The 18877-nt window shown below is 40.6% G+C and overlaps 1 protein-coding gene across 2 annotated transcripts in view; it reads left to right on the top strand.

The window, feature by feature from the left end:
- The window catches only part of TGFBR3 (transforming growth factor beta receptor 3), a 121333-nt gene that overhangs the window by 66419 nt on the left and 36037 nt on the right, over window positions 1-18877 (top strand). For both annotated transcript variants that reach the window (XM_056355760.1, XM_056355761.1), the window contains 2 exons: window positions 2859-2996; window positions 16281-16464. In XM_056355760.1, coding sequence (XP_056211735.1) covers window positions 2859-2996; window positions 16281-16464 — 322 coding nt within the window. The remainder of the gene's footprint in view (window positions 1-2858; window positions 2997-16280; window positions 16465-18877) is intronic.

Raw genomic sequence — 18877 nt, 5'->3', positions numbered from 1 at the left:
ATCATTTCTGGTTTTAATAAATACCAGAGGTTTTAAATAGCAAAAATTTTAACAAAATTCTAACAGGAGCTGCTTCTTTGCATTGATCTGACATTCTAATAAAAGCACAACCAGGGTGCAAACCCAAGCTGAGTGCCCCGGTTGGCCAGTGTGAGTGGATTGTTACTGGTTTTCTATTTTCGGTTATTTAAGTAAGTAAACTTATATTAAGGCTCATTTCATCAATACTTACATTGGTCTTCCTTTAGGATCAGAAGAAACCAGTTATCATTGGGTAGGAAAACATGGCTATAGATGCATATGATAAGAGTGGATGTGTTTAATGTTTACTTCATTTAGTGTAGTAGATTTTCTGTTTGATGCTTTGAAGTTTGGAGAGTTTAAAATCAAATGCTCTTTATGCCATTTGGAGCTGAAAAAATAATAGAATAAAATTAGAACTCTCATCTGCCAGATCAGGATTGTAAAAGATGTAACTGGGCTACTTTGGTAAACATAGATTACATTATTTTTATTGCTTTGTAAGAAAACATAACCCCAGAACAAGGTAATTATATTTAATAGTTTAAACAGCTTATTGCTAATTAGCTGTGATTACAGCTGAAAAACCACAAGAATCAATGAAAGCTTTTTAATAGCCATGAATTTAATAGCAGTTCTAAACACCTTTTTCTTTCCACTTGCACCTTTCCATTTCTAGACAGAACAACAAAGTGGGAGCCTTGTAAAACAAATAATGTTATCTTCTCTCTTACTCTTAGCGAACAGAATTATTTTGGCTCTAGTGCCTGATACGGTAAGGCAGGTTTTATAGCTAAGATATGACTGTTTGGCATTTGCAGTCTTTGTCATCCCATTAGCATTCAGAGCGCTAACACCCTGCAGTTCCCTAAAATGAGGTATTTTATTCTCTTGAGGCAGAAAATGGAGAGACATGTGGTGCCCAGAAGATGTGGTAATCTGTAGTACTTAATGTTTTCTTTTGGATATGCATAAATACGAGCAGGCCGGCTGCCAGGAGAGGCCGAGCAGTGAGAAAGGTGGCTGCCTTGGGGTGGAAGGTGGCAGTGCCCAGCCATCCTGCCGGCAGAGCTGGCACTGCCCCTGGCTGCTGAAGGGAAAGAGGTGCTCGTTCTCTAAAGTAGTTTGGTTTTAGTACAAATACGGAATTATTCTTTTAATACCAGTTTTCCAACAAGTTTTCATCAAGCATCACAGAGATGAAGACAGGGATGTCCTCAATGCCCCCAGAGGTGTGTTTATGGGATTTGATGTCTGTTTCACTGTGGGGACTTGAGATACGCTCATTCAGTGACTTTAAGGATGTAGTAGATTCTGCATGTAAGCATCTGCTTACTGATTGATGTGGTAACATGGCCAGTTACTTACGAAAAAGCTAGCAAACTCTTAGGTAGCAGAAGCAGCTCCTTCTGTGAACTTCCAGGTCTCTGTCAGACCTGAGACCTGGGTCTGAGTTTTACTTTGCAGTGATGGTGAACGTTTCACTTTTTGGGGTGTAGAGGGGAGAAAATAATTAAAAAATAATTTTTTTTTTTTTAAAAAAAGCTAACTTTTTCTTTTGTAAAGATTTTCAACAATAATGGCTACCTAATATTCAGTTTGGTCTCTAGCTTTTATCTAGTTAGTTTGCCAGGTGAATCTTCATCTACTTTAATGGTAAACTAACTGATGCTTACCACTGTATAAGAATAATGCAATAAACTATACATAGTGACTTCCATGTCTCAGATTTCCTTTCAGATCCTCTAGGAGGAGGCATTCTGAATTACCTGTATGCTCGTTTCTGGGTGTCACCACTCACATTGGTGGTTGTGTTCATGTCTGCTCCCTCTATACCTTTTCTAGAAAGAGCTGTGATTGTCAGAGAACCCCCTTGCCACCCACTGTTGTAAGACGTCAGCTTGCCTGCTTAATTTGTGATCTCTCATCTCTCTATGGCACGCTAAAGCTTTTTTCCTATAAAGCAGGATGAACTGTCAAGCCAAATTCTGACTGCTTAAAAAGCTTATTAGGTACTGCAAACACACCAAGATTTCCATTACAAGTTGTTATGTGCTAAAAACTGACAAGCTGTTTGCTGTTGTGCATTTGGTTAGGGTTTTGCTCCACATCGGTCCCTTTCTAGAAGGGTAGTGCTGGGATATGAGGAGCTGGGCAAGGGAAACTTCCAGCGACCACAAACTAGTTGCATAAAAATCACCTCTAACAGGTTGCCTTGCTGTCCACTTTCCTGGGATCATTTTCCCCATGTATTCTTATAGTCCCTGAAAACAGGCATTTTCTTTCCCTAGTCAATGATAAAATTTCTGTTGAATTCCTTCCATAAACTAGTGTAGCACTCGCTTGTGTTTCTGGATTTGTTCCTCCTGTTTTTTGTTTGTTTAGTTTTATTTGGTTTTCAGATTAGATTTAAGCCCTAATAGCATCAGCAGATGAGGTTTGTGCTCTAAGTCCGCATTGTAGGCTACCATCTAGAAACCAGAAATCAGAGTTTGCTTTGCAACTCTTTTTATCTCCTTGTTCTCCAGCTCTCAGCTTAGTGGTTTGACCTTTTGCATAAGCTATTTTTCATCAGCATTTGCCAAGGTTTTCTTAAACACTTTAGCAGTGCTTTGCAAGCATAGAGCACAAATGTTAACTATTTAATTCTTTATATTATCTGTGCTCTGGTGACTGATTTTTTTGGAAGTAGATTAATCTATAATCTTGAGTCAAGAGGTCTGAAGACTGAAAATTGTAATGTATATAAAAGTGACCTTTGATCCATTGTTTCAAATTCCACTTTTAGTTTTGAAACTTCCAAGGAAGTATTCATGTATTTCTGTGTTTCTCTGTAGGTCACGTTACATTTGAATCCAATTTCATCAGTGCATATTCACCAGAAGCCTCTGGTGTTTGTTCTCAACTCTCCTTTGCCTCTGGTCTGGAAGCTAAAAACAGAAAGGCTGGCACCTGGAATCCGAAGAGTTTTCTTTGTAAGTATACACGGTCTTCTGGGCTGCTCTATATCATAGCTATTTGTCACACAAGACATAGAGTTAATGGCATTCATTTGGAAAGTTTTCAAACATTCATTAAAAAAACCCAAGTTAACAAGAGGTCAAATTTCACTGTAGTGCTCTGGGGAACAGTTAGGTTGTAGGGCAAAGCAGTTTGGAAAAAGTACCCAATTACTTGTTATGTGAATTCAAGGAAAAGAAAGCAAAACTGCTTTTTCAGAATCTGCATATTGTGTAGTTATTAACACTAGCAGCCATTCCAGTTCAAAAAGGTGCGAAGTTATAACAGATTGGCAGTCCTGACGAGAAGTTTAATGGTACCACAATGCAAAAATCCTCAAAGCAATGGGAAATATTATGGGTGGACACTAGCTGTGTGGTCTGTGACCAAAACAAATATCTGTATGTACTGAGCTCGATATGTACAATTACGGTTTATGCCTCTGATGAAGCTAAGCTTGGTCTATTGAAATGACTGAGCTAAGCCCAGAATGAAGTCATTTTTATTTCTCAGAAAGACTGGAGCACTGCTTATAATGTAGGATCCAAATATTACCTAGTATTTGTAAATCATGTCCTTACGGTTTGCCAGGACATTCAAGTTTGCTATTTGTAGTGAAACAGACAAGTTGTTTGGACTAAATTTTTAATGTGTGACATCATGTCTAATCATGAGTTGTCTTTATTAAAGTTGCAGCTTTTACTATATTCAACTCTAATTGCAGAAATAAACTTGATTATTTTTAGTTGTATCCTTATAGGGTTTAATTTTGCTCCTCCAGCACAGCCGACAGTGGTAGGCAAGACTGTTCCTGCAGTGCCCAATGGGGACTCAGTGGTGTCACTGTGCATCAGCAGGAGTGGAAGATGGACGGTGTGTAGCATTAGCACACTAGGAAGAGGGACACTGCTCTCTCAGTTGGCCTGATATGGTGGTGACATCACTAAGTACACCAAGAGTACTAGCACTTGCTGGACACCAAAAGTTTTCTGGGGTTGTTTTTCTTTTTCCTGTCATCAGGGTACAAGAGTAGGAATTCCCTTGATAATTTGAACTTTGATGGACTCTGTCCTGTTTCCACTTCAGTGTGTTACAGATTGGTGCAAAGAACACAGGCTTGGTTGTATTCCAGGGTGTTCACAGTCTTGGGTTTTCTCAATTGATGTGTTAGAGACTCTTGACTGTTGTCTCCTTGATGACCATTCCTGGTGTATGTCCTTAATGCAACCAGTACAGTTCAGGTCTGCTCAGAAAATGACTGAGGAACGAGATGATGAACAACAGAATGATAGAAGTCCTCACTCCTCTCCTGTCCAAAGAAAACAGCACCTTTCATCAGTTAATCAAGTCTTGAACCTACTTTCAGTTTAGTTTTGATCTCCTCCTACAACTACTCCATCATCACGCCCATTTCATACCAGCTAGTTTGTGTTCAGCTATCTCTTCCCTGTTCCTCCTCCTCCGGGATTTTTCCCTCTCCCCTTGCCTCACTGCTGGGAGTGAAGAGGTGCTCTGCTGGGAGCCATCCATTTCCACTCAGTAGGCTGCGCTGGTGTTCAGACTGTGGTTGTGCTGGGCTCGCTTGGTTTGGCTTAGTGGGGTTTCCGCAGGCTGCATTAAGGCATAGGAGCAATAGGAATATGCCCAAGGCCTTGACTGCCAAAGCTGTACAATTAGCTAAGCGTTTGCTTCAGAAAACCATTTCAAGCTCTCCTGGTTAAAGAAACAGGCTTGAAAATGTGAGCAGCAGCACTCACAGTTCGTGCCAGAGCAGAAGTTGTGCAGCCTCAGGAACTGCTGCAGCAAACCCGTCAGCGATGCTGCAACAAGGGGTGGGCTGTCTCTCTGGTGAGGCTGGGAGGCTTGGTAGGTGCTACAGGTTCAGCTCTCTGTTGGTGGGACTCAAATACCTCCTCTCAGTACTCCAGCCTCTTAGGGTCTGCTGGTCATGGTAAGGGCTGAAAGCTGTGGTGCCTCACGCCATCCACTCCCAGCCCATGCCTGTGGCGCTGGGATTACACTGCTCCCGTCAGCTGTGCAGGTACAGAACTCGCCTTTCTGCTGCAAGGAGTCAACTGGCTGTCAATGCTGACCCATCCCTACGTGTTTAAATACCTGGGTAGCCCTCTGTAACAATTTTGGATCTCAAGTGCCATATAATTTATGTATTCTTCCTTTTACCATGCTAAGGTTTGTATTTTTCTTTTCTGTAAAGAGCTGAAAGAGTGAGATGGTAGAACCAAAAATGCCAGGGTATGGATCCACCATTGCCTCTCCCAGTTTAGGTCCTGCAGTCCCTCTCGCTCCACAACTTCTGTCTCTTATAAAGGGCTCATCAGCCTTCCCACTTTTCATGTACCAGTTTCTCAGTAGCTACTGCAGCTTGGGATGCTAGGCCACAAGGTTACAGGCTGAACAGCTTAAACTCTGGTGATCACCCATTGCTTTTCCACAGTTCCACTCTGGCCACAAGGACACATGCATTGTTTCCCCACAAGCTTTCTGAAACGAGCACAGAGTCATGCAGCACAAAGACATGGGAAATGCTGGGGAAGTCCTAGCAGCACCTGTGGGTGAGCGCAGCACGCTCAAGGGGCTCCAGTTTTGCAGCAGAGCTGCTTGCCTGCCTGCAGTCCCTTGGACTGCCTCTGCCCTGGAGGAGCCTGTCCCTTTGCAGAAGCAAGGGTTCTTGTTGCAGGCGAGTCGTGGGGCAAATGGACATCCTGCATCTACTCTAGCAGCAGAGAGGCTCTCTGCCTCCCTGCCAGAGCCTTCAGGAGAATTCAGTATTCAGTTCAGAGAATTGAGCCTAGGAGTGTAAATAGCAGCTCCAAGGGCTGTGAAGTGCAGAGCTCGCTTCCTTGGCCCTTGTCTGAAAATACTTGGCTTATCCGTGTACTCTGTCTTGTTCATTCTCCTTAAATATATAGCCAAGCCAGAAAACAGAGTGTTTTGAATCATAAAATATTTCAAGTTTAAAAAAACTTTTTTAATGCCCATGAATTCTATGCTGAAAACAGAAATCTGTGTCACGCATACCATAGGAGTGTCATAACTATTGTGTCTGTCTCTATGGAAGCCTCATGCAGGATAATCATTGACTTTCCAGCTTCTCCTTCAGATTTTTCATGCAATACATTCATTCACAATTTTATTAATATACTATATGTGAAGTATGAATTGCACTGTTTCATTGATTGATCCCTAGTTAGAAAGGTTAGGAGCGTGAAAAAGTTTAAATGACGGCTTCTGGGACTTGCTGCTGATAAAGACAACACTCCTAGAACCAGGTCAGAGTTTGTGGTTAAAGAATCATGCAACCAGTAGTAGGTCCTAGCTGTTTATTTCTTTTTGTTACTAGCTATTATTTTTTTCCTGTAAAGCATCACAATAAGGATTTTAACTGTTACAGGGAGGTGTGTTTTGAATAAATAAGTGAATAAAAATTACAAATCAATTGTATTAGAAAATCCAAGGTTATTTCTAACAAAGAAGATAACTCTGGGATATAAGCAGACAATGAATCAGAACACTCTGTAAAGTGCTCTTACTACCATTATACAGGTGGAGAGATTAAGGCACACAGAGCTTCAATGATGTTTATATTGGAGCAGAGGGTATGTGTGTTCTCAGTGTCCTCATTAGGAAGATGGTTTGCTCTGTGAATTCATTTTTTGAGTTTCCACTAAAGCTAAGCTGCCCCAGACTGCTTTATTTCAAGGAAAGGATGACAAGATTTAAACTTTGTGTCAGCACATATCCAAAAGACCAAGAAGATACAGTACCACTGAGCTGGGCTGGAGTTTAACTTCTTATCATATAGTTCAAGCTTGGATTTTTGCCTTGGGCCTGATTCTCCAGTTCAAAAGTTCAAAATGAATGAGGGAGAAAATCCAGTGTTGGGGTGTATGGTTATAATATAGAGGGAAGCACAAAATACCTTCTTGGTAAATATTTTTCAGTATAAAAATGTAAATCTGGTGATACATGTGGTTTTGCACTTATTTTTATCATGTGATGCACATAGCTTCACTCAGCACAGTGACTTGTGACATGCTTTATCTCCATGGAGGCAGCTCGCAGTTTCATTTTCACAAAATTCCAACTGGTGGCTAAACTTCATAGTAGAATATCATTAAAAGTAAGTAGCATGCCTCAACCAAACCGAAGGTTATGTTCTGTTAGCATCAGGATTTTTTTTAGTGTCATGTTTTGGAGACTTTTCCCAACACATGGCACTAAATGGAAGCACGGTGATGCTTATGGCGTGATAGTGCTTTGGAGGAAGCTGTCTGAGATGGGGCCCAGGTGTTAAAGGGAGTTGTTCTTTACTAGCCTGTTGCCTTATTGTATTGTCTTTTTGCTTCTTGTGGCACTTGGGGAAACACCTTTAAAGCAGAAAGAACACTAGTGAATAGGCTTAAGAAAAAATTCTGGCATCTTGATAAAAACCTGACATAAATTTCTCTGTGTATTAGAGAAAAGTGAATATATGGTGCCTATGTAGTGTGGTGTTAACAATACATTTGGCATAGATAGGGTTATTTTCAGACTCTGCATGAGTTATATATATCTTCATGGGTTAAGTAGGTGGTGCTGGGAAAGTACGGTGATTTTAGTAAGGTAAGTCTTGAGTTGTTAAAAATAAATACGCCTAAGTATCATGGCATTTCAATCCAAAAATACCTGAAACGGGTTAGTGTGTGAACTCTGCCTGACCTAAGCAGTTGAAAACGACCACTCTGATTACTGGTGTATCTAGTCATATTAGTCTGATTACGTCTTTTTACATGTCACAAAAATACAATAGTTTGGGAATGGGCATTTTCTGTTCAGGTGTTCCTGGGCTTTGCCCATCAGCCCTCTCATCGCTCAGAACAGTGCATGGTTGGGAAGGTCTGCTTAGTTCAGCAAGGGGGATACTTTGCATCTGTGAGAAATACCTCCCCCCTGCCCCAACAGGAAATAAACGCCAAAATTACATCGTAAAGGTGGAGTGGGAGAGGAAGTTGAAGGTCATCTTCACTGGTGATTAGGCTGGTTAGATTACGACAGATTGCAATTTTACATAAGCTAGGCGACACCTGTAGAAAATACTTTTACCTGTGATCTTGTTGCAGGTCAGTCTTGCAGAAAAACCTTACCAGACCTCTCCCACCACCCCACTTCTAAGTTTTCATATAACAAAATAATTTCCTCCCTTTCCATCAAGTCATTATTTCTCTCCTTCCCCAAAAGCAGTTTATTGGAAACGTGTCTTGGCAGAAACCCCTAAGTTTTATGAACTGCCCAAAAAGAGGGTTTTATAGGTGCTACTCAGCAAGTGATTTTTTTTCTTTAGATTTGGTAGCTTTCTTAATTGTTTTTATAGCTTAGGAATGTCTTTACTAGGCAAGTAAAAGTAGTGAGAATAAAATCAATGAAAGAAGGGACCAAATCCTTTGTGATTTCTGGGCAGAAATCACTGTTAGAGTAGATCCAAACCCCCAAAATATCTACATATGACATTTTGTACAGTATTTGGGTTAAGATGTGATGCTTCAGCTCTTTCTCAGAGTTAGTTATTCAGGCCATTGAATGAGTAAGAGTTAGGGATGAGAAAGCACTTAGGCAAGCAAATTACCTTATTCACAAGATCCTCTTTAATAGGACTGAATGTGTATGTTAAGTTAGTACAATGGAGGAAGCAACAGCAGGAATGATAAATGCAGCACCAGATCACATGGTTTTGGATTGAGATTTGGAAATAAAGGAAAGCTTTAAAGAAGAATGAGTGATAGAATGAAAAGTTTAATTATTAGTCATTTCTGTATTTCTAAGAAGAAAAAAAGTCATGTTCTTGTTACTTCAGCCAATAGTTGGTTTATTCCTTTCACTTCATGAAAATATGGTTCACATATTTTGGGTCTCTGCCACCAAACCACAGGCTGTTCTATGGTTTGCACTAGATTTTGGATGACTGACAAAACGCACTGAAAAACAAGTGCTATTTGTTTTCCTGTGCCTAGTATTTAACGGGAAATCAGGAGGCTAAATTTCCAATCACTGGTTAAACAGACCCAGATGTGAACAGAGTGCTCTGCTAGGAGAAGAGTGAGGAAGGGTAGGAAATGCATGACTAGTGATAAATTTGATATAAATAACAACCTTTCACTATTCAAAGTAAAAGCAGTAGATTTTCATTGTTGTGTACAGTGTGAAGAGAATTTTTACAGGACTTTTACATTTCTATAGAATCCTGGTTTTGGTTTTTTTTGTAAATCTTCATCGTTCTTCTGCTTAGGAGCTGGAAATAATCCTGTAGTTGCCCTTTTCCACTTGGCAGAGTTCATAGTTCTCCTTCCCCTCCCCACACCATTTCCTTGCCTTTTGAAAGAATGTGAAAATAGCATCAAGTGTCTAATTAAAAGCAGTGTTTGGTAAACAGTAACTCTTATTATGCTTTTCACAATAGTAAATTTCCCTGGAGATATTGTCTTGTGGCCTGATTCAACCCCCTGCAAAATCCTGCTTTTCTAAAGGCTATATAACTAGTTTACTCCCAGAAATATTGGGGGACCTCAGGCTACAGTAGTTGTCCTTGTGTTCTTGGCAATAGAGTGGAAGGATTTTGTCAGAAGTAGGGATGATACGAAATGACAGGGTGGTAAATACATGTTTGAAAGTGATACATTGTCTGCGTTCAGTAAAAAGGAATTTAAGATGATAATAACCCTAGTAAGGCATCTTTAAATATCTAGGGGGTGGGGGTGGGGCTTGTTCTTTTTTTTTTTTCATTCAAAGCTTGCTTCATAAAGGCGTTACAGAGGAGAAGTGATATTTCTGGCTTAGAAAGCAAGATACAGCACATGAAGCAAATACGCAGCGTATGGTAAAAAAACACCTATATGTGGCAGCGTGACGTCCCAAGATTAGGGAAATTTTGTGATGCATAGGTGTCCTCTGCTTTCACCATAAGCACTTTGTTTTGGGCAGAGAGATTTCAAAAATACCAACTTGCCAGTAAATTTCGGAGGAAGCAAGGCAGGTCTTGTGTGCCTTAGTTTCTCCTTTCATGAGACTTTCAAGTCCTGTACTGTTTGGAGCCTGGTTTGTGAAGAGCATCACATAGTTCATATATAGATCATCTCCTGTCCCAGGTGATTTAAGCCATCTTTCCAAAGTCAGGCTTTATTGCTTGGCATTTCTTTCAGCTTCCAGTTGAAGTAACTTCTTGAAGTAACAGGGTTACTGTTACAACCACAACTTTGTCTTGAGTGTGGATGGGCCAGACCTGGATGATGCTGTCTCTTGGATCTCATGCAGCCCTTCCCGTTGCTGCCACTGACTGATCCTGGGTGCTGCTCCTTCTCACAGTCCCTCTAGCAGCCCAGACCCATCACTTTCAGAGCAAAGGAGGCTGATAGTTAGGAAGACTTGGGCTTTAAGTTAAATCAGGCTGCAGAGTAAGGAAAGAAACAACATTCTGGCATTTAGTGGTTGAGGTTCTCAGATCCGTCTTGCAGGAGGCTGAAAGGCCTGGAACAAGCACCTGCAATGGTCTTTTCTCTTCTATATGGTCACAGCTCCTTCCTTTCTTTGCTTGCTTTGGTAAACAGGGGGTTTAGCTAGTGGAAGTTTACAGAAGCAGGCAGCAGGTTTTGGCAGGCTGCTGGTGTTAGTGATGTGGAGATAATAATTCACAACAGGTTGTGTTACTGAGTCATTGATTCCAGTGGAAACTATAGCTGCAGTTGCATAGATATGCTTTAATTCTCCCCTTCTCTTCTTTGACTAAATTGAATCTAACTTGAAACAGAATCCCTGGAAAAGCTTCTGCTACCTTATTTTGTTCAGATCAAATGAGTGTTATGTTGAGTCTATTAAGATGTTGTTTAATGTGAGATGAGTGGACCGTTACCTATGCACGATTAATAAACCCCTGCTGAGCCCTAAACTTTGGGAACAGATTTCCCTTTTACACAGATTTTTTTTTGTTTCCTTTTTATCATTCTACTGTTCCGTGGTGGTTTTGAAAGTTGCACTTGCTTTGACACAGTTTCAGCTTGATAGGAAAACCCAGGATCTTCTTTCTAGATTGGTAAAGATGTGCAAGACTCTGTTCCCATGAGGTTCTGCTTTCATCCCGAGAAAGTGTTGAGCAGTCTTAATTCCTGTCAAGATCTTTGGTAGTTGGTGAACTCACCAACTCTAGGAAGCAGAATTAAAACCTAAGATACAATTAATAATATGCTGCTTCTTGTACGTGGGTTTTTTTTTTTTCAAAAATGTGAAAATTGGAAGTAGAATTTTGTGATGACTGTAAGTGGCCTTGAGAATGCTAAACTGAAAATGAAAAATTTTACTGCTGCGTGAAAGCATTGCACCTCTGTGGCTGCTAAGGACTATGCAAAACTGATAGGTGATTCACAAATGTTGCATGTCATTTCAAAAGCAGCATCTTTCTTAGTCATTTACCGAAGAGAATTATTCTCTTGTGATTACTGTATGTTGTATGTGGATTTGTGAACAGCAAAGGATATATTTCTGAGTTTCCAAATACCTGATATTTCTTCATCCATGGCTTTATTTTTTCTCTGTAAGGAGACCAAAGCACATCAAAGTACCATTATCAAAAAACACCAGCTGAGTCTGAATCCCACATGGGCTGTCTGAAAGTTGGCTCAAGTTCTTTAGTTTTATTCTGAGCAGATTTAGTCCTTTCCTATATGTTCTGCCACAGGTCTGATACTGTATAGCTCACATAAAAACATGAAGGTTGCTGCTTTTCTTCTGCTGGTATATTTGCCTCAGCCTTGGCTTTTACAGGTGGCTTTGCTGGTCACTTGTGCTGGAGGGGCCTTGGTGGGTAGCTGCTGCTGCGAGGGGAGGGATCGGTTCATGCTGTCTAACTGTGGACACTTCACTTTGTATTGAGTCGTCTCCCAAAGGTGCCCACCTCTCTCAAGGCTAAAATATGAACTGGCTTCCTACTTGGGAGTTGTGAGTTATAACTACATTAAATACTTAAAATGTCACAAAGCAAACAAAGTAAATATCCCTCCTGGATCAGGTTCAAAGAAGAAGAAAAAGGCAATAAACATTTAAAAGGAGAGGAGGAAATAGGTAAAATAAGAAACAGAAGATGCTATTTTGAGTGTGCGCAATGTTCACACTCATCAGTGTATATATTTGACTCAGGGTGGGTTCTGAGAGTTGTTCCTTTGGGGAATAGTAACTTACGCCACTTGCCACTTCTGCTAGGTAGCTGATGTCCTGAACTACCATGGCAGCCTTGCAAGGGCAGTTTTTGTAAGACTGGGAAGTTTTCTTAAGGGATATTTAAGGGCTCCCCCACCCCACCCCAGCATGAGGGGTATGTTCCCTTGCCTCTGTACAGTGCAAAGAAAATTACAGTCCCTATTTGCCCCAATGGTCGTCAGGGTAGTAGTGTGTGTAATCAAAATATGTTCCTAAACATGTTTTGTTCTCTGATAGAACACTCAGGTTGTGGTTGCAAATTTTCAAAATACTGTACTTGATCCTCATTTCCTCTGACTGCAGAAGAGCCCTTTGAACCACAGTCCTTGCTGTGGTTAGTGGCCATGGCCAGTATCTTTTGGTCTTGCAAGCTGTTTTCACACGTCAGGCTTGGAAGTTTCCTCATTCAACCTCAGAAATGTGCAGGCATGTAGGTGAACTCGGCAGCAGAGGATGTTTCTGGTGTAGTTGCTTTTAATGTCCTCACAACAGGAAGAAATAGAGCCGGAGCATGTTTTCCATTCTGCAGCCTCTGAAAGTAACTACTGAAGGAGATGAAGTGGGGAGATAAAAGTGTATGTGGCAGCAGTTTCTTAATCACCTAGTCGGCTGTGTAATGAGTGCTCAGATAAAAATTGTTATATTCCCAAATATTTAAAACATTATTGGGTTTTAATGGTCTGGCTTAATCCTAAGTAAGTTAGAAAGAGATGGTTTTGGTTTGTTCTGAAGAGTAAGTAGTTAATGTTCAAGGCAGGTGTTGAAACACTGATGGTTGCCTTTTTTGGAAGAGTCTGTTGAATTCTTTCCAGAAAAAATAACGTGCTTGGCTCACTTAACCTTGCCTTAGGTCCGTGTAGTAAAATCCCAACATTGGCAGGCATAGAAGAACTGTGCACTCCTTTCTAAAACCTGGTAGTGGAACCAGCATTTCAAATCGGCTTTAGCTTTAGTATGTGATTAAAAAAATAAAATCATTATAAACTTCATGTTTATTTAAAGATTTTTACTGTATAATCATTTAGTGAGGATGCTTGTGCCAGACTTTTTAGTTGCTCTGCTTTCTGTTTCTTGGTTCCTCGCCAGTAGGACTTGGTAGCTTTGGGGTTCATTGATAGGATCTATCTGTCAGGAAGACATTTGTCATGTTGCAGGATGATGCAGAAGGTTTTTCAAGTTTTAATTAGTAATAAATGGAAACCAAGTATATTCTGAGGAAAAAAGCTGTTCTGTAGCGGACATTTAAATATCTCAAATCTCAAATGAAAAATACAGTGAAAATGCATTATTGCAAACTAATGCATTTCTGTGGTCACTATTTAGGAGGACTAATATTTTCTGTCATGCTTTCCTTAGATGTCTTAAAAGGTTACCCTGATGTTTCTTTACTCTGATACTGACCATAAAAAAAATACCAGAAACATTGTGAAATAGTGTAAATGAAAAGCAACTACTGTGCTTAATTGGATAAACTGTAGTATTTTTGAGGTAGTTAACAAGGTTTGTTCCTGAGACTGGAATGCCAGCATCTGTTCAGTGTCCCTGCAAAATAATAACTGGTTAAGTCCTTAAATTGTGTAATTTATATGCATGGGAGATTTTTCCAGTTAGGCCAAAGCTCTACAAAGATGCCCCACATGTCTCAGGTATAAAAGACAGCATTGCTAAGAGGTGCTCTATGTGTGACCCCTGCGTGACCTGGCTTGTGCGGTCAGTGTCATCCTATGAGACTGTGTATACTGTAAAATTTAATGCGTTAGGGGCACTGTAGAGGTGTCCCATAAAATCAGTCCATGGTGTAGCTGCTTATAAGTGGTGAAAATACAAAGTGAACGTTATTTGCTAAATACATTTTAAAGAGAACTGCGTTGCGCTCTTTTCCTAGTATTGTAGGTTTGGGGGCAGTGGATTTACTCTAATGGCAGAGTTTGCTTTCTCGTTTGAGAAGTGTGAGAATATTGAGAGAATAAGGTGTATTCTGTGTTAAACTGAATAAAGACTTTTGATTTAAAGGAAATGTTTTATGGTAGTCATATAAAAACAACAAATAAGGACATTAGTTTAAACTTTGAAAACTATTCTGGCAAAAAGACTCCTAACCTGTTTTTTTGTGACAGATCTGGTCAAATTGAACTCTGAATTACATGGGCCACCTCTTAGAGAAGAGTATGTGATATGTGCATAATAAATGCTAAAGTAACGTCTGGATGCACAGGGAAGAACTTTGCAGTTCTTTCTGTGTGCCAGAGGGCCTAAGTTACGTGTCTACTTTGACAAATATTTGTAGGTGCTAAACAAACTGATATATAACATCCTCAAATAGTGTTGGGAACTATGGCTCCAGGGAAGACAATAAATGGTTGCTGTTAGTTAATTTCTGTAGTTAGAGCCTGACTTCAGATAATTGCTGTTAAATAATTGCTATTGATCTATTTTGTTCAAAAGATTGGAGAGACCTATGACTATTATTCTGCTATAACATGTAAATAATACTCAAGGCAGGTTAGAAATTGTTGTGATGTGTTTTTTGCTCCTCCAGTTGTCATTAGTTTTTGATTTTCAGTTGGAGAAAAGAAACACACTTGTTCCACCAAAGAAATCTGAGTTAGCAGAAAGACAGGGAAAAGGAAGGGGGAGGAGAGCAGCAGAGTGACTCAGGCTTCTTCCCAGGCTGCTCTGAGGACAGCACAAGGAAATGATACTTGTTTTGTGAAGCCTTGTCCACCACAGCAGTCTGGAAGTAGGGGCTGTGTGTTATATCTGGGCAAGCACTGCTTGTGCACTGCTACAGGGAATATGTCCAAAGAAATCTCCACTGGTGCATTCAATTTTGAAAGCTTATTCATCTTGCTGTGCTTCCTCACTCAAGCACATGTTATTTTTTGATGGTTTAGATCTTAAAGGAAGCGTTCATAGAAGGACCAGCCTGGGTAGGGCATGCAGGCCCCAGTCCTCAGGCACTTTGAAGGAAGAGTGTGTTCATGGTGAAGTGTGTGGATGAGTCATGGCTCCTTAGCTTGGGCAGGTGGGCAGAAGGAAGGCTCTTCTCTCAGCACTTGCTATAGGGACCTCTTGAGAGCTGACATATGTTCTAAAGCATGGGCCACATCCCTCTGCAGGGACAGGAGAGCCAAAAGGTTACTGTTGGGATGACCTTGTGTTGCAATAAATCTGGAATGACTTGTTTATTTCTCAAGACCAACACAAGTTGAAGCAGGTCCCAGTCTGAAAGAGAATCTGACTCTGCTGCCATCTTTCCTTGAATGATGCTGTTGCCACTCCAGTGAAGTTGTATTTGAAAGTCTTAGGCTTTTCTGCAGAACCCATAACACTTCTACTTACTGTTTTTCCATTCTGATTATTGTAAACAACATTTTAGTTTTCCAGTCAAGACCTGAGTTAATGTAACCTATTTATACGGACTTTTCTGAAGATTTATAGCTCATCTGCTTTATGAATTAAACTAAAGCGTCTCCTCACTTCCTGTAAATAAAGCAACAGTAACTATCTTCCCCTTCTTTTTCCTTACTCTGTGTTTCTCTGTTGGCCCTTACCTGCCATTGAGCTTGGTCTCAGGTTCTTTCCGATTCGGGTGTTGCTTCAGTAGTTCCCAGTTTTACTGAGCTTCGCATCCTTCTCTCCCTTCAGTTCCTCAGACCATCTTCTTACTCTCTGCTGTCTTGGTTTTCCTCCAGTCTCCCAGCCCTCCCTTCCCCCCCCAGTTCAGCTCCCCGTGCAGTGCTGTCGTACCGCTTCTGCAGCAATGCAACTTTGGAGAGCAGCTGAGAGCCCTCTGTTAGTCAGCAGCAGGGCTGATGGGGGCTTCATTTTTTAAAAACATCTCTGAAAACCAATCATTATGCAGATGTTAAAACACATGAAGTTCAGGCATTGTTGGAAATAAGTTGTAATCGCCATCAGTGAATGCATTTGGGTGCGACAGATTACACTGCTTAAACATGCTACCTGTCTGTGTGGATAAATGTGCCACATTAAAAATATGTTTTTATTCCCATCAGGTGTCTTTAGGTTCCGTTGTTCAGTTTGAGAAGGGAAATTTCTCTTTGTCAGCAGAAACTGAAGAAAAGCTTTTTCCTGAGAAAAATGAACATCTGCTACAGTGGGCCCAGAAGGAATATGGAGCAGTAACATCTTTCACTGAACTCAAAATATCAAGAAACATCTATATTAAAGTAGGAGAAGGTAAAACAAAACAAAACCAACAGAACTGATAGGCACTTCTAGATGTTGAGAATAAGTCTTTCTGTAGTATTATTTCACATTTTTTTATTTTAATCTTTAAACGTACTTGTCATTTTCCAAGAGATGTGATGTGAAAGGGGAAGGCAGAGAAATAAGAGCAAGTCTAAAGACCAGGCCATGGATTTAGGCAACTTTTAATGGATTCTGGTGCTATAATTTTATGCTCATAAAATGTGTATGCAATTGACCAGAATCTCACAGGAATCAAAGCTTCAGCTTTTGAAAGGAATAAACTACTCGCAGTGATTGTTGGGTGGCAGTTGGCTGCCTGTATCTAAAGAACTGAAGTGGAGAACCTGAGGTAGGGAGTAATTTCTAGCAAAACCTGAGTTATATTTTTTTCAGTATTTGCTTGTATAGGGATCCAGGCTACTTTGGGCAAAGAATTATTGCTTTCCTCACCAAGGTAAGTTGCCTCAGTCTGATGTCGTTGTGTATTTTCATCCCAAGGAGAACGATTTTTCTGTCCCTGTGAGCCACATGCCAAATGCATCAGGTGCCCTGGGGTGGGTGGGAGCGGACTCCAGCTCCTCAGGGAGTTCACAGGCCCGTGTTAGGGCAGGGTCTGGGCTGTAGCTTTGTAGCTGAGCAGTGTTGGAGGTACTTAACAGTATGAACCTCTGCAGCACCTTCTGGCTCATGGTTTCTCTCAGTTGACTGCTGGTCATCTTCTGCAGGGAGTTCCACCTGAGCAGGTCATGGATAACACAAGAGCCATGGCTCTTCTCAGCTTTACATTCTTGGAGGAAGGCAGTTGGTTCAGGAGGGTTTATGCCCTACTTGTTCAGTAGGGGTTCATGGATAAACTGATGGATAAACCTGAACGTGTTCAGGTTCATTCTCTGGAAAATGTGTAATTACTAAAAGGAACTTTGCAGGGAAAACAGACTTTCCTCTGTTGTGCAGGGTGATTGGGGGCAAAATTTCCTTTTTTGCAGGTATGGGATGTTTCAAGATGTTGGTGTTCTTTACCTAACAGCCTGCAATTCACTGTGTTTCTTTCCTTCTGTAAAGATGTCATCAAAGTTCAGGCTAAAGCAACTATCCAGGTTTAGTTGGCTAAACCAAAAGCAGCAAGAACAAAGGCTGCTAAAAGTGAACTGGAACTGATCTATGGTGCAGCTAATGGTCCAGGTATTTTGAAACTAGTTGTTGTCTCACAAGAAGTTCAGTGATGGGAAAAGTAGAAATCAATAAAACACTTTATCAACATCGAATAAGTACTGGTGGGCTCAGCACTTACTAGCACCAGCAGCCTAATTTAGTAGTACTTCAGCAATATTTTTAGAGAAACTCCTGCATAGCTGAACTAGTTGGCTACAAAAAAAACATCCCAAAACGTTCTGTGGAGAAAACATTCTTTTCTAACCACCTGTATCTGATCATTTGATTTCCTGGAGCATGAGGCTTGCCCCCCAAAACCGGAATATGCCTTGTTGGTTTTATCCAAATCCTGCCAAATTTGTACAGGATTCCCCTGTGTGATTTTTGTTCTACTTGGCACCAGTCTTGGATTTTAATGCCAGAAAATCATTCAGAAATATATTTATTAGCTTATTAAAGTGCTCTTGGAACATATACATGGGAGTAGGGGTCTCTGCGTTGCAGAGATGAACATTGAATTAGATATGTCAAAAACCAGATAAAATTTTGGTTGTTGATTCGCATGTCTCCAGTCAAACTAGGCTGCTAAATAGGAGAGCTTTGCATCATCTTTAGAACGTGTTAAAATGCAATTTAATTAGAAGTACGCAAAATGCAGCTTGGCAGGCAACCAAAATAGACAGTTTTTGAGAAGGTTTCTACAAACTAGCTCAGCTGTAACGATATTTGATTTTGATTTAAATTCTTGGCAGAAGAATGAATATGTGGAATATGCATGTATGTGTGGGGGTTATGCATGTGTTCAGGGGTGGGGAGAGAGTCAGTTCTTTAACTGCAGCAGTCATGCAAGGAGTTCTATGGAAACCACGTGGGGCGTGGAGCTGGTCTGTTTCTCTGCAGAGCAAGCAGTGGAATCAATGGATTCCACAAACCACAGCATCTGTGATGGACATTTCAGGCTTTTCATACAAAACTCACACTCCTCAAGTGCTTTAGTCAGGTACCTTCAGCTGCCAGTCTGTGAATCACAGCTAGTGTTACTCATAATCTATAGGTGGTCGTATGAAGTAGTTCCTTGCTACGTGACCGATACAGAATTTAATAGCAGTATTCTTGTAATTGTCTACATTTCAGCTTTGCTCAAGTTAGACAAACCTAAAACTGAAAGATGTAACATTTTAGAAGTGGAGGCTGTAGCTGAATACAGCAAATAGAAAATGCAAGCCAGAGGACAAGAAGGGTGATCTTT

This window comes from Falco biarmicus, chromosome 11, assembly GCF_023638135.1.
Source record: "Falco biarmicus isolate bFalBia1 chromosome 11, bFalBia1.pri, whole genome shotgun sequence".
Taxonomy (NCBI): Eukaryota; Metazoa; Chordata; class Aves; order Falconiformes; family Falconidae; genus Falco; species Falco biarmicus.
Note: the sequence above shows the minus strand (reverse complement) of the source record. Positions and strands in the feature narration are given on the sequence as shown.